The 21,587-nt window shown below is 39.4% G+C and overlaps 1 protein-coding gene and 1 pseudogene across 5 annotated transcripts in view; both read left to right on the top strand.

The window, feature by feature from the left end:
- STAU2 (staufen double-stranded RNA binding protein 2) overlaps window positions 1-21,587 on the top strand; it is a 220,864-nt gene that overhangs the window by 7,103 nt on the left and 192,174 nt on the right. For 2 of the 5 annotated variants that reach the window (XM_006924031.3, XM_025041155.1), the window contains 2 exons: window positions 9,954-10,084; window positions 19,128-19,287. In XM_006924031.3, the coding sequence (XP_006924093.2) occupies window positions 9,971-10,084; window positions 19,128-19,287 (274 nt within the window). In that variant the 5' untranslated portion in view covers window positions 9,954-9,970. Of the gene's footprint in view, window positions 1-2,241; window positions 2,297-9,953; window positions 10,085-19,127; window positions 19,288-21,587 lie in introns of those variants that run through there. The other 3 variants (XM_015598691.2, XM_025041156.1, XM_015598692.2) reach the window with 2 other exon arrangements.
- On the top strand, window positions 16,633-16,751 carry LOC112472727 (annotated as a pseudogene).

The raw sequence follows: 21,587 nt of genomic DNA, 5'->3' as shown, positions 1-21,587 counted from the left end.
TGTTCTTTTTGAGGTCACATCCCCAGGACCTGTTGGTGTGTTCGCAGTGCTTACAGTCGTGATCTGTCTTCAGCAGGTGGCAGTTCTGCAGACTGAGAACATGTCTAGTGACAAATCTTGTGAAGTAGTTGTGCCAGTGTGTTAAAAAAACTTTCCTTTTCCAGGGCACTGGGAAAGGCAAGAAGGAAGTGCTCTGCTAAATGCATTATAACGTAGAATACCTGAGACTTGCTGCGAGAAATATTTTTCTTAGGACTTGGCATTTTCTCCAAGAACTTTATACAGTTAATCTTATCCTTTGTGAACTCATCAGGAATTGTATCATAACCATAATATTAGAAAATACTTTATTTCACATTTGCAAATCAAGAGAGATATTTAATTTGATTGTGAAATTTGATTGCAACAAGTAATTAATTTTGTTGCACGATTTGAGGAAGTGATACACGTTCCCTCCTGCCCTGCCCCATCCAGTTTACCTTGCTAGGAAACCTCCACTTCCTGTGCATCACGCACCATCTCTAAGCCAATGGTTCCTATTTAGACCTGGTCTAGACCTCTTTTGTGAGGTCTAGAGTCACGAAACACTCACCAACCTCATCTCTCAACTCGGACGTCTTTATACATCCCGGAGTTAACGTGTGCCAAGGAGGCGATCGCAGTGCTTCAGTTAGGCCAGACTGTTTCGGTGCCTGGATGGGGCAGAGTCGCTGTTTGCATGGACCTCTCTTCCTCGCCCCTGTGCTTGACTCACTGGACGCCCGGGCCTACTGTCTGCTCTCAGAGTACCCTGCCTGCCCTTTTACGACATCCCGATATTTGCCATTATATTCAAACAGGAAATTGTTGGTTTAACATCTGTTTATATGTTGACTGTATGTTTGTACATGTTGTCAGGCAAATGCTCCATGAAGGCGGCGAGTGACTTGCTCGCATCCTGAAGTTCTAGACTAGTTCTTGCTGTGTATGGCGTTCATGGATCAGCTGAATGAGTGGATGAATGGTGCTAGGGTTGTCACTAGCGTAAGGAGATCTCCATTCTTTTCAATAAGAAGCACATAATTGTGTTGTCGGTATTGATATTTTATGATGCTTTCTTTACACGAAGGCAGTTAATGTAAAATCTCTCCCTTATGCAAAATTCTTTGATTTTTCTCCTGGCATTAGAAAATTTTCTTGTGTCACAGATACTGCCGTCATCAAAGACGTTGCTGATGCTGGCTTACAGGCCTCTTCAAGTAGCACGTGCTTAGTGCTCCCTGTACACTCCCAGCTGCAGTCCCATTGGATGCACTGACGGAGCTTTACGAGACGTGACTTGCTTGCTGTGTCGTAGTGCAAAGTTGCCGCTACGTGGCCACAGGGATACCGGCCATTAATTGTATGGGGACGGCTAGAATAATCTGGTTCATATTCTGCCGAAGACAGATGGACATGATCATTCATTTTATGCCAGTCACCATCACTGAAAATTACGTTTATACTCTGCATGGCACACACAGGTCCCTGTGCTCTGGCTAGAAATTGTGCACAGGGCCTGCAGGCGTATACATACGTGCTATGCTGGTAACAGATAATGTATTCGTAGACTCACTTCAGGAGTCTTTTGTTACCAAGTTTTATCCCCCAAAATGTTTAAGTCTGAGCGGAAATGTTACCCTAATTCGGAACGGTAGAAGTTAGCAAACTTCCTCTCCAGCCAAACCTAAAGTCACATCGAATTCTTCAACTTACCAGTGACTTTTATGTTTGCTGATTTCCGTGGTGGCTGCTCTCCCGTTAGAGAGAGGTTTCTTGAGATACACGTGGAAAGGTACGAAAAGGCGAGAGAAGCTGACACCCAGCTTGAAGCAGTTGAGATTTTTACTACATGTTTTCAGCACTTTAGGATTAGTAGTACTAAATGTTTATTTGGGAGGTCATTTTGTTGTCTTAAAACGATCGAATGTTACTAGCAGATTCTTCCATGTGTGTTCCTAGAGCTCATTAAAACCTAGGCCGTCGACTGCTAAGTTATTTGCTATTTTACTTGATAGTAATCCTGCCTGGCATTATCAGGGCACGTGGGACCGTTCACGCCCCGGGACCGGGGTGGCACTTCTGCCTCTGCATCGTGCTCCTCAGTTTCACTTTTGCCTTTTAAGACCATGTTTTATCCATGTGCAACTCGTGTAGAAAAATTAGATGGTGCAAATAAGTAAAAATAAAAAAACCACAAATAATTCCATTGTTCTTTTACAGAGATTATCACTGCTAACATTTTGAGGTGTATACTTCTAGATTTTTTTCTATGCAGGTATGTTTTTCTGTGTGAATATATGTTATTTTAAAAAAACTGAGATTATACAACACTTAATATTCTGAAGTGGCCTAATAATAATCCATAGTTCGGAAGTACTAAAATTTATTTACTCAAACCCTTATTGTTGGACAGATTTTATATTATGGTTAGTACCATAGCAAGTTTTTTTTTTAACATACATCTGTGTTCCTTTTTCCATTATTTTCTCATAATAAATGATTAGAAATAGATATACTAGTCAAAGGGATATGTGGATTGTAAAGATGTTTGATGCATAAATACCAAAAATACAAAATTACATCTATTAGAATGCCTGTTTCCTTATGTCCTTGAAGATTTTTCAGTCTTGGCCAATCTGTCTGACAAAAGGTGTTATTTTAATTTGCATTTCTATGATTTGCTTATATTTGTTCTTCTGTGTTTTGTCTTTTGTGAATTGCTTATATGTGTCCGCTGGCACATTTTCCTTCTTACTCATAAATAAGATTCTTTAGATTATATCTCCTTGAGAATTTCTGAGCTAGTATTTATAATCATTGCTTTATATTTTTTCATTCATTATTCAACAAATAACTAATGGGAACCTATGTAGGAGTTTGCTATAGTTTGGACCTTTCTTCCTGATGATTCATTATAAGCCCCTATGTAGAGGAAACCTATTTTAACATGAAGTTGTAGCAAATATGAATTTAGAAGGCGCACGTGCTGTGAGGTGATATTTTAAAGTGAGTGGCTGACGTGGGAGAGTTTTGGGGGTTCGCTGGTGAGGCAGACTTGACAGGGTGGTGCTCCTGGGGTTTGGAGAGGCAGCTGCCGTGGGGAGAGGCCCCGGCCGGAATCAGCAGAGGTCTAAGTGGTCCCTCGGAAGAGGTTTGGTGGTAGACGCTGGGAGCATGGAAGCTCTAAGGCCTGACTCCTGTGGGCGAAACAGGAGGGCGGGAGAGCCCGCTGGGGCCAGACGGAGCCAGGAGTTACACTGGGAGGGTAAGGTCGCCCCAAGATGCACCGTGAAGTGAGTCCGGGGAGCGACCCTCAGGAGACAGGCCGAGAGGGCAGGGGCTAATGGTCTCCGGCCTCACAGGCTGGTGGTGAGGAGTCGCAGAGAGCAGAGGCCGAGCGCTGCTGTCCCGGCCCTCTCACTGCCGCGACGAGTGTTGGTCGTGACGTCACCGTCACCGTTGCTGCCTGGCCCTGGAGGTTGCTGGGAAAGGAGGCCGTGGGTTGGTCATGAGGTGAGCGGTGGTTTGGGGGATGAAGCACCTGGACGGGTCTCGAGCCCAGGTTAGCTGCAGGTGTCCTCGTCCTAGCCGTGGGCACCGGGCACGCTGTTCTTTTCCCTTAGAAGCCGCTGCCACTTGACTCTTATTGTTTTTATGGGTCTGGTTGTGGAGTAGGATCTATGATCTGTCCATCTCTCTTGAAGCCATAGATAGGATGCAGCCTACAGTTAGAGGACTAATACAATAGTACATGCAGGGCGGTCAGCGTGTGTAAGAAGGGCTTTGGCCGTGCTGGTGTGGCGGGATCTGTCCTCCGCGTGGCCAGCTTCCCGCGGGGTCCCCAGCGATGGCCGCGTCCTGGTATTTACTGCATCGTGTCGTCCTCTTGCACGTTGTGTGGCCGGTAGCATGTGGCAGAAGTGCTGGGTCATTTCCAGGTGTAGCTTGTAAAAGACACTGTGGCCTCCGCCGCCTCCTTCTCTTCCCCAGCGGCCTTCTGCCCCGGTCGCTCGCTCTGAGGGAAGGTAGCTGCCATGTGAGTCGCCCTGCGGCGAGGCCCGCTGGCAAGAAATTGAGGCCTCTGGACGACAGTGTGGCTGAGCCTCCTTAGAAGCAGGTCTTCCAGCCCTAGACCACCAGCTCAGAAGCGAGGGCCAGTGACAGCTCGACTGCAGCCCCATGAGAGACCCTGAGCCAGAGCCACTATTTATTTTCTCTTCCTGCACTGGCCAGGACCTTCAGGACCCTGTCGAATAGGGCTAGTGAAAATAGACATCTCTGTCCAACCTCTCCATGGTTTTAGTGTTCAGTCTTTCACCAATGAGGATAGTGTTAGTGAATGGGGTGGACGCCTGTTATCACTCTGAGGAGCCTCACTGTTCTTCCTAGTTGGTGGAAGGTTTTTTCCTAACCAGGAATGGTTACTAGCTTAGCCAGATGATTTTTTTCTACATCGACTGAGATGATCATGTGATTTTTACTTTTTATTTTAATATGATGAGTTATATTGATTGATTGATTTTTTTAATGTTAAACTAACCTTGCATTCCTGGGATAAAGCCCACAGGGTCATAACATATTACCCTTTTAATATATCGTTGAATTTGATTTGCCATTTGAAATTGAAATTTTGTTTAGTTTTTTTGCATCTGCGTTCATGAGCAGTGGTATTGTATTGCAGCTTGCCATTGTATATGTCTTATGTGAGTTTTCCTGTAGTACGAATACCTAGATGTAGAATTGTCGTTTTAAAGATAGATGTCATTGAAACTCTAGTCGGTATTACCAGATTGCCCACCAAAAGTTTGTATCCAGAGTTACATTTGCATCAGTAGAGTTTGTACCCGTTTCCCCACATCCTTGCTAATACTTGTGTGATCATTTTTTTGTCTTTGTCAGTAAATTATATTTCACTGCAATTTAGAATTTAATTTTTTTAAACAGTTTTTTTGAACAGATGTGTTTACTCAAGTTATATTGTGAGTTGATTGTACATACATTTGCCCTTTTTTCTATTGGATTAAAAAATCGATTTATATCATCTTATTTTATGGATGTTAACAGTTTTTCTTTACATGTTGCAAGTACTTCTCCTCCAGTTCGCAGACTTTTTTAGTGTTATTTATGATGCGTTTTGCTCTACAGAAGTTTTACATTTTCGTGTTGTTACATCTGTCAGTTTATCCCATTATGGCTTTTAAGTTTCTCTTATGTAGAAGAGCCTCCTATGTTACAGGATCATGACAAATATTTAGCCAGGTTTTCTTGTGCTTTTGTCATATTTTTATATTTTGCATTTTAATACTTCTGGAATTTATTTTTGTGTTTATATGAGACAAAAACTTAAATTTTTTCCCTAATTGATGGGCAAATATAATAGAGCAGTTAGATCCTCGGTTAGTGATTTTTCATGGACAGCCTTAGGTTATAGTCTAGTTTGAAGTCGCATGGTTTGTTTTCATTATAGATGTAGACAGGGAGTCACATCCTTCCAAGAGCCCGTGGAAGGTAAATTCCTTTGCTCTTCAGACCGTCTTTCTTTTCATTTTACTTGAGAGTTAGGATGCGTCCCTTCCAATAGCAGGGAATAGGAAGGGGGAAGCCGGCGAAGAGACGTGGAAGTTGTGTCCAGGTCGTTTCCGGTACCAGGGTCGGAAGTGGATTTTTCTGTGGAGGGACTTGCTGTGGCAGGTGAGGCTGACGGTGACTTCGCTGGCAACAGCTCTGGCTGCAATTTAACTGCTTTAAAAATGTTGCTATTCTTGATTCTGGCATAGGAAACTTCTGGTGTTTTGGTGGATTTTGGTCACAGTCTTTTCCGCTATGCGTTTTTCCTGTGCATTCTGTCGTCTGCTAACGATCTGGCATTCGCCGCAGCGTGGCGTGTTTTATTTGCTTCCCCTGCGTGCGTGCCCTGGACAGGACGGGACTGCCACTTCCCTTGCTAACGTGGTGATTCCTACTTTCCTTAACTGCTCCAGTGACCACCTCTTGTAACCTGCCTTTTTATCCTCCCTTCACCTCAAGTGTCCCTATAACAGCCTTATCATGGCACTTACCGTATTGTCATTTATGTGTTTGTTTACTGTTCATGTTTTTTTTTCCTGTACTGCAAGCTCCTTTTGGGACAGGGAGTTTGCCTGTTGACTGAAAACTGAGAGCTGCGTTATTCTGGTACGGTTTGAAGATTCCAGTTCCAGAGCATGCAGGACGTTTTATAAAGATACAAGAATAGAGTGTATCTCAAAAAATAGAGTGTATCTGTTTTGTTGAGTGAGCAGATACTGTTATTATAAATAGCTATTTTACTAGTGTTAACAAAGTTACAGAGAGTTACATGTAAATACATTTCATACCAACAAATGTAGATTATGAGAAATCTTAACTGTAATTTATATCACAGGTGAGAATTATTCAGTGGAAACAAACTTATGATGTTATGTCCGTAGAAAAAATAAATGTTTTATACAGGATATTAAAGAAGTATATTTATGTGAATAAGATGAATTTATTTTAACAGAATATTTTAACTCAGAATATTTTTGCTTAGAAAACCAAGGGAAAAAATTTGATAAAACGATATCACTGTTTTCATATTTGATGATAGTGTTTAAAATCATCATAATAATACATTCTTATCATTGTTAACAGTATCTTGTATCATTTCATTCAACTCATACCATCATTCTGTAATATAAAAACAGTTATTATTTCTATTTTACTATCCAGGAAAGCAAGCTTTAAGTACTTTCTCAAGATCATGTAGCTGTCAGCAACTGGCAGAGGTACCCAGAACAAGCTCTTAATCATCGTATGGCATTTGCTCTCTCAAAAGCAAAGTCTTAGATTATGAGATTTCTTATCATTAATTTAATTTACTTCTAAGTAGGTGTCTACCAGTCCAGCCACCAAATTAACTCGAAGCCTATTTCACAATATCTTCATTGAGGACATTCTTAGGTCTCTTGAAAATATATGCAACAGTGTGTATATGTCTCACTTTTTATACTGCTGACTTTTCTAAAAAGTTATATAAATTAAGTTTATAGACCTCAATTTTTATAGACTGGTTTGTTTTATAGTTTTGTAGATGCTTTATCAAAATTTGCTTTAATTTTTAAATTATTGCTCTATCACTGAGCTCTGTCAAGTAGTTAATACTAGTAAGATTTCTGATTAGAGCAACAGCTATTTAAAAGTTTAATCATATTGTAAAAGTTTCAACTAAGACCAGTTATTTTTAAATTTACCGACTTTAAACATTTGCATTTTAGCTTTAAAGTTTTATCGAAATGAGCTCTTGCGTGTGTTTTATACACCTTTCACACCAAAACTTCAGGTCACACATTAAAATATTTTATTGGATTCATGTTATTTTTATGAAGCAGAAAGTCAAAATTAATGGAGTATGAGTTTAACGCCATGTTATTAGTCAGCCCTTTCTTTTAGTTTGTGTAAAGCCTAAGCTATTAAAAGTTTTTGCACTATAAAATGGTCACATTATATTTGCATGCGCCTGGTTTGCTTTGCATCTTAGCAGACGAATATGCAGCTTTGCTGAGTTATGAAAATTACATAGTAACACTGCCAGCGCTCTTTCAGCATTATGCGGAATCAGCTGCTTCTTACCAGACTTTAATATTTTCTCATTTTTAACAAATTGTCATTCTTCTTTTGCTTTTTTGATATTCAGGTAGCTGTGTTATCTGTTATGCTTGAGTATTTAATGGCATGGACCAACATTGATTTTATCTGTAGGTCATCTTGTATTTTATATCAAGTGACTGACTTTCTGTTACAATATGTAAAATGCTTATTTGAATGATACACAGTGGAATTAGGTAAAACGCAAGTTTCCTCACAATTCTTGGCTTGCTCTTTTTTATACTGTTGCAAAAAGTAACGATTACTGGTTTTTGTTTGTTTGTTTGTTTTTTGGTTTGCAGGCCGCTTAGAATGGCTTAACCGTAGGACCAGATGTCATCTGTATTGATCCTACAGTTGGTTGCTTAGATTCTCTTTCTTCTTACTTATGCCCTATTAGGTATTTATGTAATAGTTTTCTTATAATTTCTTAATTATACTGATCATGATCAAGTCACTGTACCAAATTATCGGTCCTGTAAAGGCTATTAAAGCATTAAAAGTAGTATTTTCTACATTAATCTTTGCCATAGAAAGTTCATAGATGAAGTACCTAAAACCAGCTATTTCCACTCATTTAACATATTCTTTGTACGTTGTGACTACAGTTTAATTGAGGAGGAAATAATCCGCTTGCATGTATTAACACTGATTAATGGAAGATGAAAGAGAAACTAAAAAGCAATTAAATGTATAAATGAGATGAAGGAAAAACAAAGGATAAAATAATATAGTATTAGGAAAATGTTCTGAAGTTGTAATAATAATTGCAGTAGAATTTAGAATACCAGACGTTTAAAAATCTTAACCTTGTAACGACCTTTGAGTTAAGTAGGGTAGATTTATTTTCCTTATTTTACAGATAAAGACTAGAAGGCTTGGTAAACTTAAGTAAAAATCATTAAGACCTTGCAGGTTTGGGAAGAATTTCTTAAACAAGGCAAAAGAAGCACAGACCATAAAAGAAACAATTGATGAGTACAATACATAAAATAATCAGTAGAAAAAAGGACAGAAGCAATTCCCAGAAAAAACCCAAATGATCAATAATACATGAGAAGGTGATCAACCTCACTAGTAATCTGGGAAAATTAAATAATGGCGGAGAAATGAAAATTAAATCGATAGTGGGGAAATCAGAAAACAGTAGTGGGATACGATCAGTCAAACATCAATCAGGTTGTCAGCAATGAAAACACCCGAGAAATGGTGAGTCTCGTGCTGCCGGGGAAGGTGATGGGGCAGGGTCAGCCCCGGTGCCGTTTGGCACCGCGGTCCACTCGTAAGAGAGAAGAACGGGAAACAGCCTCAATGTCTGGGAGTGGAGGAGGGGAGTACGAAAAGGACATGATGTTGCGATGGAGATTATACGGCAGCTAAAAGTGACGCGCTGCATGTGTATAAGTTACAACCTCAAACACGTAACGAGAGTAGAGAAAGTCGTGAAAATGATATATTTATTATATTCCTACTTATGTGACTATAAACCTACACATATCAAGACTGTGTGTTTCTTCATGGATATACATGCATGCATATAAATGTATTTTAAAATATCCCAGAGGTGTATATTCTCAATTCATATAGTGGTGGTTTCTGGAATAGATAAAGGGACCTTAAGTGGAAGGCAATAATTTTTTTTTTTTTTTTTTAAAGTAAGACAGAAAAAATGGAAACTGTTAATTTCAGTTCTAGATGCTAAGGACATGGGTATTTGTTAAGTTATTCCTTCTACTTCTTTCAAAATTTGTTAAAAAAAAAGAGGTTATTGCAAAATAGTAGTTACAAGAGTTACTACTTAAACTTAAGACTTGATTCCCAAATTTAGACCTTTTTCATTTAATATGCTGCCTCAAAATTAAAAGGAAAAGTAAGATCAAATGATAGAAAAGGTAGACAAAATGAGTTTATAGTAATAAGATTCAGGAGAATTATGTGCTTATGGTACAGTTTTTTGAGAGGGAAGGAAAGTTATAAGATAAGTTAAAAATTATTATAATCCTATGTTATTTAAAAATCTTAAGCATGCTTTTAACCATATGTATGTATAGAGAGCACCTTAAGTACTTAGGAAAAAAGTTACCTTGATTTATTGTTTAAAATGTGATACAAATTTCTGTTGCATGTAATGGAAGACATTAGATTATTTGAATTTTTATGTAAAATTCATGAAAATAATTTAATCCAAATATACAATCTGACTTCAATCTAAAAATCGTCAAAATTAGCTTTTCTTCCATTTTTTAAAGTCAAGAATGACAAAAACTTTACAGCCTTTTTATTTACAGCTTCTCTCCAAGATAAAATGGCAAACCCCAGAGAGAAAACTCCAATGTGTCTGGTAAATGAGTTAGCCCGTTTCAGTAGAGTCCAACCCCAGTATAAACTTCTGAAAGAAAGAGGGCCTGCTCATTCCAAGGTAAGGTTATCAAGAGAGGTGGTGAGACATGCTTATCAAAATCTTTCAGATTTAACGTGTGAGGTGTTAATTGTGCTCCGTTTGGGGGGAGGGAACAGCCGATGGCCTGAAGGTTCTGAATATAAAATATAAAAATATTTCGAAGTCTGTAACTAGACAATTCGTAGCTCGTTATGGTTTACGAAGCTCTTTCAGATATACAGTACCTCATGAAAACCTTAACAGAACCACGAGATACGGATTTTCATATCCATTTTGTAAAATAATTGTGTCAGGCACGGCAAAGTTAAGTGACGTGCGTGATCATTCATCAGCGCCGTGCCCACTCGCATATGCATGCTTCGGCTTTCGAGTACAGTGTGCCTTCCAGCAAGTCACAGCAGCTACAAGAAAGGTGGAGGCAGAGCAAGAAGAGCCTTGCTCACCTACTGAGACGACTTCTCCATTTCTTAATTCTAAGATCATTTATAAAAATTGCGTAACCAGTGCTATTACTGCCCATGCATTCTCCTGTAATGTTCTTTTCAATGAAAAAGCAATTTATATTTACATACAGCCTCACATATACATGTTCACATATACGCACGTTACAAAGAAAAAGGCAGCTAGTACATTTATGCCTGGGCTCTGTTCCTCTGTTTTTAAAAACTCTCAGTTGTGCACACATTTCTTTAGCACGTTTTTAACTTGGATATTAGAGATTATGATAACGATCATCAGTTTTTATATATAATATAGAAGCAGTTGATTCTCTAAAAATTGTGTATTCTTCGTAGAACAACTAGCTAGTGGATTATTTTCTACCTTCTTCAAAGAAGGAAAATAAGATGAAGTCAAAATGTGTTAATTTTGTTTCCTGTTAGAGGCTTTTATGAAAGATTTCTGGGTGACAGTTTAATTTGTGCATAGAGGGTTATGGCCTCAGTCTACCTGTCTAGTCGTGTATCCTGACTCATACTTACTAATTCATACCCATTTCGTTCTCATTCTCTTTCTGCCCTTAATCATGCTGAACTGTTTGCCTTTCTTAAGCATGTCTCATGTTTCTTTTTAAGCCACTCTGCCTTTGCCTGTGTTGTAATGTCTCTCTGTCCTGAAGGTCCCTTTGCTCGTCCTCCTTTTTGAACACTCAGCTCCCATAACACGTCTTCCAGACCTCTGCGACACCTCCCGGATCCCCCCAGCAGGGGCTCGGTGGGACCTTCCAGCATTCTGGTCGTAGCCATGACCGTGCTACAGCACAGGGATGTGTGCTGGGCATCGCTGTGTGCCAGCCTGAGCTCATTCAGCGGTAATAAATAGTTTCTTTTCTGCATTTGGGGTTTCCTCTTTCCTCTAGTGCATGTCTTTTGTGTCCCGTTGCCTGTCCAATCCGGGGATTCTTCCTGGAGATCACCCTCCCCACCAGCGTTTCGAGTTTCATGTTAATAGACTGACCCCCTTGTCCCTCGTGGGGGTCATTAACCTCTGGGCGATGTCATCTCGTTTCTCACGGCCCACTTTCGCTTTCTCTGACACTCGTCCTGCTTTAATCTTTGGTGATCTCACCGTCTAAGCAGATGGTTGTTCCAGCATGCTTCCCTTTCAGTTTCTCGAGTTATCTGGTCTTCCACTCTCCTTCAGCCCCTCATTCCTGTGTCACAATCTTGACCTCGTCATTACCAATAGCTGCCGGACCCTCCATGGTTTTAACATCAAGCGTTCCTCTCTGACACCTCCTAACTTTCTAGTTCATTCCTTCTGCTAGTTCGACTTCAGTATTCCTTCCACACCTCCGATCCATTGATTCTTCCACCTTTTGACTATTCCTCACTTCCCTCGGTCCAGCTGAGATTCCGGATGCCCTGTGTGTCCCCTCAGTTCTCCTCCCCCCCGGGAGTACTTGTTTGGCAGATTCCCACCCTAAGTCTGAGTCCCGCCTTCCCTTCTGAGCCGTGGCTGGACAGCCTTTAGAGGCCGCCCTGCTGTCCCGTACTGGATCCCAGGCCGCTCACCCCACAGGGCCATTCGTCCGGCTTCCCCGCCCGCCCCTCACTCTCCCGTGTGGTCAGCTCTCCCTGCTGCTGGACCAGGTTTGCGTGCTCCCAGTCTCCTCTGGGAAGCAGTGACCTGTCTTACGTTTATATGCTTTCCTCTCTCCTCCAATGAGTCTTACAGGATCTGAACAGCTATTGGCAGTTTTTAATATGTGACTATCAAATACAAAGTAATTATTTTAATGTTCGCCTTGCTCCTTTGTTTTTCTGCTCCTTTTTAATGGAACTCAAGTACTTTATTACACCTCACATTAATGTGAGTTATTGTGACATTGCTGTATCTCCTAGGAACTTAAATACAGTTCTTAATTTTTCTGTGGATTGTTGTTTTGATTTTCTCAAATCTCAGAAGACTGTTATAATGTAGCGTGTAAGGAAGAAAGCCTTGAGTAACAGAGAATGGCATTTTCTTTTTTTTCCCCTTTATTTCCCTGTTTTGGTGAGTCGCCAGGATACGTAACTAATTGCAACAAGAACTGCACCAGCATGGGCACCCCGAGCGCTGACTTCGGAGCAGATGACCCCGAGTGGGGACAGTGCCACCTGTGGCCTCGGAGCCCGGCAGTCTTTTTTTTTTTCTTTCCATCCGTGCTAGATTTGCCAGGCTCCGTCTTTGCCTTACATTATCCAACTCGTGTGGCCTTGAGCAGCTGATTGAGAGTCTCAGTTTTCTCATCTGTAATGGGAGAAATACAATACCTTGTCTAGTGCGGTATAAGGGAATGACGATTTGTAAATTCTTAGCGATTATGTCGGTGATGGAGGGACCCAGATAATTTGATCATTGCTTGTTAGTAGTATATAGGACTTTAAAAAATCGTTGGTCAAGTATCTACTGAGCATTGACTATGTGACGGGCACTGCTCTGTGCTGGTGCCTCCTGCTCGGCCCTCTTCTGTAATGTCACTCTGTATATTCTGGATAAAAGTTCTTCATTAGATATATACTTGGCAAGTGTTTCCTCCTAGTCTGTGGCTTATCTTTTTTTTTTTTTTTTAACGGTTCTTTTGAAGAGCACTAGTTAATTTTAATGAATTTCGTTTTATCCATTTGTTCTCTTATAGATTGCACTTTTGGTATCGTATCTAAGAAATCTTTGCCCCGTGAAAGACCATAAGCTTTTCTTCTGTGTTATCTTCTAGATATTTTATAGTTTTAGGTTTTACATAGGTCTTACATTTAGGTCTAATTGCCATTTCGAGTTAATTTTTGTATGTGACGTGAGATATGGAACAAGGTTTATCGTTTTCTGCACAGGGATATCTGTTTGTTAAAGAGGTTATTCTTTCTCTGCTGCATTGCCTTTGCCTGTCTGTCACAAATCAGCTGTCCATGTATGACTGTTTATTTCTGGACTCTGTTCCATTCTGTTTATCTCTTTTCCTGTCTTTATGCAAATGCTATGCTGTTTTGATTACCGTAGCTTTATACTTCTTGAAATCTGATAGTATTAGCCCTCTAATTTTGTTCCTTTTCAGAATTGTTTCGGCTAGTCTACATCCTTTGCATTTTTATAGGAATTTTAAAGTCAGCTCGTCGATTCTATAAAACACCCTGCTGGGATTTTGAAAAGAACTGCCATGAATCTATAGCTCAATTTGGGGCAAATTGACATATTAGGAAAATTGAATCTTCCAACCCATCAATAAAGTATATCTCATTTATTTCGATATTCTTTAATTTCTCTCAAGAAATATTTTATAGTTTTCAGTGAACAGGTATTTTTCCTCTTTAGGTATTTCATATTTTTGATGCTATTGTAAGTGGTATTTTTAAAATTTCACTTTCTAATTGTTTTCATTAATCATTGCTGGTCTATAAAAATACACAGATTTTTATATATTGATCTAGTATCCTATAACCTTGCTAAACTCATATATCAGTTCTAGTAGCTTTTTTCTTTTTTAAAGATTTAGTTGGGTGTCACACACACCATTTTTGAATAAAGACAGTTTTAAATCTCTCTTTACAATCTGACTGTCTCATTATTTATTTTGCCTGAATGCATTGACTGGAACGTCCAGTGCAATGTTGAATAGAAATGGTGAGAGCAGATATCTCTAACTTGTTCTTGATCTTTTGAGTGATCATTTTAGTTTTTCCCATTGATTGTGATGTTGGATGTAGTTTTTTTTGTAGATGCCTTTTAACAGGTTGAGGAAATTCTTCTTTACTTTGTATTTGCTGAGAATTTTTAACCTGAATAGACGTTGATTTTTGTCAAGGTTCTTCTACATTGATGGAGACAATCATTTGTTTTTTCTGTTTTTAATCTTTTGATACTGTGAATAACATTGATTGATTCTCAAATGTAGCAACGACCCTTGCATTCTGGGATAAAAGACGGGTAAAATGTATCATCTCATTTCTGTATTGATGGATTCCATTTGTTAAAATTTTATTAAGGATTTTTATGTTTATCTTTATGGGAGATATTGGTCTGCAGTTTTGTTTTATTTTGGTTTCCTTAGTAGTAGCATCCTCTGATTTTGCTATCCAGGCAATGCTGGCTTCAAGAATTAGTTCGGAAGTGTGTTCCTCCTTCTTCAGTTTTTGGGAGTAGTTTTTGTAAACTGGTATTATTTCTTCCTTAAATATTTGGTAGAATTTATCATTGAAACTGGGCCTGGAGTTTTCTTTGTAGAAAAAGTTTTAGCTATATCTTCATTTTCTTTTAACATATGTAGGGCTATTTGGGTTACGTATTTCTTCTTAAATGAACTTTATAGTAATTTATGTCTTTCAAAGAACTTAAGCTGTTGAGTTTATTGGCATAAAGTTGTTCCCAAATATTCCCTTATCTTTTTTTAAATTAAAAATTATTGGAATGATACTGATTAATAAAATCAAACAAGTTTCAAGTGTACAATTCAAGAGTATGTCACATATATTGCATTGCATGTTCACCTCCCAAAGTTAGATTTCCTTCCATCACCAAATATTTTACCCCCACCTCCCTCCCCCCTCCCCGCTTTCCCTCTGTTAACCACTAATCCACAGACCGTGTCCATGAGTCTCTGTTTGTCATGTTTTTTGTTGCTTTCAGTTTTACATCCCATATATGAGTGAAATCATATGGTTCTCAACTTTTTCTGTCTGACTTATTTCTATTAGCCTGATTATGTCAAGATCCATCCATATTGCTGCAAATGGCAGTATTTCATCTGTTCCCGTTATTTTTTTTTGAGTCTCGTGCTGGGCTAGCTGGGCAGCTGCCCCTCATTATCTTTTTAATATTTTAAGAATCTGTACTGACATCACCTCTCTCATTCCTGATATTGGTTATTTGTATCTTCTCTTTTTTTCATGATTAGTCTGGCTAGAGGTTTACCAATTTTATTTTATCTTTGCAAAAAAACAGCTTTTGGTTTTATTGATTTTTTTTCCTGTATTGTTTTTCTGTTTTCTGTTTTGTTAATGTTTGCTTTTCTCTTTATTACTTCCTTTTTTTCTGTTTACTTCAGATTTAATTTTCTCTTTCTTTTTTTCAGTTGCTTAAGATGTAAGCTGAAGTTAATTTATTTGAGACCGTACTTCTTTTCTAGTATAGACATTTAGTGCTGGAAATTGGTAAATATTTTCATGAGAAGTTGAGAACTAATGTATATTCTGTTTTTTTTTTTGGGTGGAGTGTTCTAAAAATCAATCAGATTATGTTGTTCAAGTGTTGTTCAAGTCTGTATCTTTTGTGATTGTTTGCTCGGTATTGCATCAGTTATTAGGAGGGAGTATTAAATCTCTGACTTTAATTGTGGATCATCTGTTTCTCTTTGCAGTTCTGTTAGTGTTTACTTCAGGATTAGTTGCCTAAACATTTAGTCTTGCTGTGTCTTCTTGATTAATTGGTTACTTGGCCCCTTTGCAAGCCTTATGAAATGACCTTTGTTGTCATTGATAATAGTCTTTGCTCCGAAATCTACTTAGTCTGATATTGATATAGCCATTCTGACTTTTCATAGATTTATATTAGAATGATATATTTTTTATCCCATTGCTTTTAAACCGTATGTGTTTTTATATTTGAAGTGCGTTACTTATAGGTAGCAGTAGTTGGATTTTGCTTCTTTTATCTACTTTGACAATCTTTACCTTTCAAATGAGGTTATTCACACCATTATGTTTTAGTTTTCACAACCATCCTGTGTGTTCTTATTAGCCCCATTGCACTAAAGAAGTAAGAAAACAAAGAATAAATAACTTCCCTAACATCACTAACGATGAGTGGTGGAGCTACGACTTAAACTTGTAAATATGTAGTGTGTCCCAGGAATCCTTCTCGAAATTATTAAATTTTTATTGTGGGATTCTTTTTTACCCCTCCAGTTTAATTGAGATATAATTGACATATAATGTCGTATTAGTTTTCGGTGTGCGATGTAGTAGAATTCTTAATAGGGGTTTCAGAAGAGCTGAGGTTCATCTTGGAAGCGTCTCTATTTTGTAGAAGATTCACGGTGATGGCAGTAAGAAGAATAGTCTGAATGGGGAAGTATTATGTTAAGAGAATGATGTGTCTACGGCCACGCCACCCTGAACGTGCCCGATCCCGTCTGATCTTGGAAGCTAAGCAGGGCCGGTCCTGGTTAGTACTTGGATGGGAGTCCATCTAGGAAGACCAGGTGCTGTAGGCATAAAAAATAAGGGATTGTAAGCTGACAAGGTCCTTGCAATCTGTGAGGTCAACCAAAGGTTACCTCACCTAAAAAAAAAGAATGATGTTAGGATGGTCGTTTAGTAGTTTAGGGGAAGAGATATTGAGATTCTTCACTAGACATTGGCAAAGAGTATAAAGAGAGGAGGCCAGATCTGAAAAACATTTTCAAAGTCGAATCGATAGTTTGATATTTGGATTCAGGAGACATTGGCAAGAGAAGCAGGGGAGACTAGGAGGGCTGGTCAGAAGGTGTCTGGCCTGTGAGACTTGGCAGATGGTGGCATCTGGAAGATTAGGAGGCAGAGAAGATTAGAGGCAGGAGGTAAATGAAGTATTCTGAATCTGAGTTTATAGGGCCGTGGACTTGGTGGTAACAATAGAAGTTGCAGGGAACAGTTTTGAGATGTTAAATAAGTCTTCGGAAGGTAAGGGTAAACAAAGAAGCTGCTTCGGGTTTGAACCTGAATCGATAGAAGAGTAATGAACAGAACATTCGGGAGTGTGAGCTGATTTGGAGGAAAATTTGTGGCAGGGTTCTTCGTTCAACACTATAATTTGAAAAAAAGAGCTAGTCACCGAAAAGTTGGTTTAAAATTAGGTAAATGTATTAAAGATATGTTTTAGGTATATATTTTAAACAGAATCAGAATAAAAGAAAAATCAGTTTTAACAGATATCTATCTACATATTTTGATTTTCAAGGGATTGTAAATATTTTCCAACTCTGAAGAATTGAAAACCTATAGGAAAAATGGAAAGGGTAGTACAGTGGATACTCACCTTTCGGATTTACTAATCGTTCATTTATTTGCCACGTTTACTTTATTTCTTGCTCCTTCTACATAGACATATACTTTTCCCTTGAACAATTTGAAAATAAATTGCAACTATCATGACATTTCACCCCTAAATTTTTATTCATCTGATAAGACCAATTTTATTTTTCTGAGAAGACATTCTTCTACATAAGCACAATACTATATCATCACTCAAGAAATTTAATCTTGACCGAGTGTATTGTTTAACGGATAGTCCATAGTCAGATTTCCCTAGATCTCTAAATGCCTTTTCTATTTTTTTCGTCCGAGTACAAACCCATTCAAGATCCGTACACTGTACTTTATCATGTGGGTTCATGTCTCTTTAGCACCCTTAAATCTATAACGGCCCCCTGCATTCTTTTGTTTAGTTTTTTCCTTTCGTGACATTGACAGTTTTTGAAGAGTTGTGTCCAGTCATTTTATAGAATGTACCATAATCTAGATCTGTCTGATTGTTTCCCTATGATTAGATTCAGGTTAAACATTTCGGGCCATGAATATTACAACTTCTCACTGGATCACATTAGGTGGTACCTGATGTCGATTTTTGTGGTTATTAATTATGCTAACTTTAATCACTTAGTTATATTTTCTACACAATCTCCTTTCTGCTAAGAAACATTTATTTCTTTATAATTAATAAGTATTTTTGGGTTAATGCTTTATAATCGTAGAAAGTAGTAAGATATACATGGAGTAAAATAGTGGGTTGTGTGTGTAACCTTTGACTTGATTCTAAATTTTCAAGGTGTTGGCCTCATGTGGAAATGTGGGGTGAATGGAAGGTTAGGCTGGGCAGGGGAAAGGTAGAACTGGGCATGCACAGGTGGAACTTTTGTGACATGCTGGAATGGGGCCGTTTGAAGATTTTTAACCTGATGTCGAGGTCATGCAATTAGATTTGGGTTTTAGAAAGATAGTTTTAACAGCAGTCAGTTGGGAAATTATTATGTCTAAGGTAGAGATGATGAAGGACCGACTCCAATGCAGTGTCAATGATTAAGAAAAGAGAGATTTGAGAAATAGTTAAGAGATTTTAATGGACAGACTTTGGGGGCCGGTTAAATGTTGGTAATGGAGGATTGCGAGTGTCTTGGTGACATAATAGTTGATAGGATTTCCTGACTCGATCGTGATAAGTATGGCGTTTAAGGAATTAGATTTTGTAAAGTGTGACAGAGAGAGGGCCTTTTGGATTCTCTTACAGTTTCTCTTACTCTCTGTGTTTATTCTACTTTTTTGGAGACCATTCGAGTGACATTAACGATATGATTCTATTTAGAGAAGCAATTTCCTCTTGATTTATTCTACCCAAAATGGACACGTAGAGCTGCCATTAAGCCTTGGCGTAGAACAGAATCTAGCACCATCTCCTAAAGTTCTTTTACTGGGTAGAGTAAGAGTTTTGTTGAAATGATCAGTAAGGACACCTCAAGCTCTAAAATTTTGATTCTATGGTGTGTCTGTTTTTCTGTTGGACAGCACGTTTTACTTCCTGAAAATTTTTAATGTTCGTCTCTGTTTTTTCCAAGATGTTCTCAGTGCAGCTGAGTCTCGGTGAGCAGACATGGGAGGCCGAAGGGAGCAGTATCAAGAAGGCTCAGCAAGCTGTTGCTAGTAAAGCTTTGACAGAATCTACGCTTCCCAGACCAGTTCAGAAACCACCGAAAAGTAATGTCAATAACAACCCAGGTATGGCACAGGCTGGTTCCCTTCCGTTGTGTCATTGTGTTCTGTGTGCACATGCTGGTCTCCACATTTTTCTCTATAGCAGGCCAGTTGTCTAGTCAACAGGTTTTAATAGCACGGACAGAAAGATAGCTGAATGAAAACTGAAGATGAGAAATGAAGAAGGTAATCGTAATTATTTTAAAAATTTGCTTTAGCGGATGCCATAAAGGTGCATTATTGACTTTAAAGGCGGACGAAAAGAAATTTAGATACAAAGAAAAGAGAACAAGATCGAGTTTTTCTCTAAAGATAGAAATGATCAATTTCTCTTTTTTAAATATGTAATATTTAATAACAAAGTTATTTTTTTTAATTTAATAAAAATTATAAAATTAGCCCTAAGCATTTTCTTATTCTGTTTATTGGTGTAGAAATTGTTGATATTCAGTATGGAACATTTGTATGAAGTTTATTAAGAAACCCACAAATCACAAAAATCCCACCTCATATTCAGTATGGAATATTTGTATGAAGTTTATTAAGAAACCCACAAATTATAAAAATCCCACCTCTTTGTACTATAATGCCAAGAAAATGAATGTTCTAATTTTAAGCGCCTAAGAATAATTTTAAAGAGTTGTTCTGATCACATGCAGTATCAACTCTATGCGTCTCGTGGTCAGGAAGAGGCAGACCTGTATTGGGTATGACATGTGAACGGACAACATCAAATTAACAAAGTTTCATAAGTTTAGCACCAGCCCTACATTCATTTACTCATTTGTTAACTTTTTAATTCAAGTGGTTATCTTCTGACCAATATTGCTTAAGGTATTTTTGTGATGGAGTGAAAAAAGACATTTTGCCTGCTGACAGTGACTCTGTAATCTGTTTAATGTTAGTTCACGTGCTTGTGCTCATAAAGTCAGACGCGTCCTGCTCCTGTGGCAGGTGCTGGGTAGACACGGTCTTGTCTTGCAAGGACTGCTCTTTCTGGACCGTGACTTTCCTGTCACTAGGCCTTGTGCTTCTCTTCAGCTGGTTCCAGAATTTAATTTCTTAAGTAAGCTTAAATAAGCCCAAATATTATTACAATAAAGAAAAAAAACCTATTCATTTTGAAGCTGCTAAGAGGCTACCTATTTAAGTTTTTAAAAATCTCTTTTGATTAGTGGTTGGTCATGAGCACGACACCATTACTTCTGCTTATTAAGGACTTACTTTGACGTATCAAAGAGATATGAAACGTAAGATTTTATGGTTGTGTACATCAAAGCATAACTCAGTGGTGAAGAGTAAGTACAGCCACTGGTGTTGTGAGTACGCTACATGTGGACCGAAGTAGCGGAGGTGAGATGCGGGCCTGGAGTGGGGATGGGCCAGTGGGGGAGAGGAAAGGTGTTGAGAGGTGTCGGAGTTGGGATCTGGCCAGTGGGATTGGTGAAGATACTTCGTAGGTGGTGTTTAATTAGGGCAGGTGAGTGAGTGCTGAGCAGTAAGGCTGGAGGTGGTCAGGCTGGGCTACGATGGGCTTGACCGCCAGCGCCGTCCTGATCAGCGTCGTCCGTTAGGTGTTGTAGGAGCGTAGCTCGTTTATGTCGGTGAGCCTGTGGCAAAACTGGTTTCCTTCGACATTGTGTCCCTTAGTGTCTCAGAGCCTGTGATGACGTTAAGCGGGGACTCACTGTAGTTTGGGGGATTAACATTTACGAGCTGGCGGTGATGTGTTTGAATGCATTTTGGGAAGTTCAGCTTGACGTGGAGGTGGAAGGTGGGAAAGACTAACAACAGGATTGGTTAGGAAGGCACCGTCATAGTTGATGGTGAAGAGAGAAGGAGCTCGAGTGCGTTGAGCGCGCTGTGCCCTGCTCTGCGGGAGTCCTGGAGCGGGACAGGACAGGACGGGTGTTCCTGATCCGGGGGTCGCGGCCTCGCTGGGGAACGGGCTCTCCAGGGGTGGGGCGCAGCGGGAGCAGTGTGTGCTGAGCCCGGGTCAAGTCCATCGGCAGGAGGTCAACCGCAGAGGAGCCAGAGGAGGACGCGGGAGGGAGTCCGAAGGGCCAGTGGAGATAGAGCTCGTACCATCGAAAGCTGCAGTGAGCTGAGAGAATGGGTAGTTTTGGGGGTAAACTTTTAAAGGAGAGTTTAATCCTACGTGCTGGCACGTGAACTAATGACAGTGTAGAGCCCTGTGGGCCTTCGCGCTGTGCACGCTTTACCAGCCCCTCGGGCTTACCAGTGCCCGGCAGCCCCCCACCCCGCGTGTCCGCAGCCCCCCACGTGCCCAGCAGCCCCCGACCCTGCATGCCCCCATGTGCCCC

Source organism: Pteropus alecto, unplaced genomic scaffold (genome assembly GCF_000325575.1).
Source record: "Pteropus alecto unplaced genomic scaffold, ASM32557v1 scaffold87, whole genome shotgun sequence".
Taxonomy (NCBI): Eukaryota; Metazoa; Chordata; class Mammalia; order Chiroptera; family Pteropodidae; genus Pteropus; species Pteropus alecto.
The sequence above is the reverse complement of the archived record's forward strand: the minus strand, read 5'-3'. Positions and strand labels throughout refer to the sequence as shown.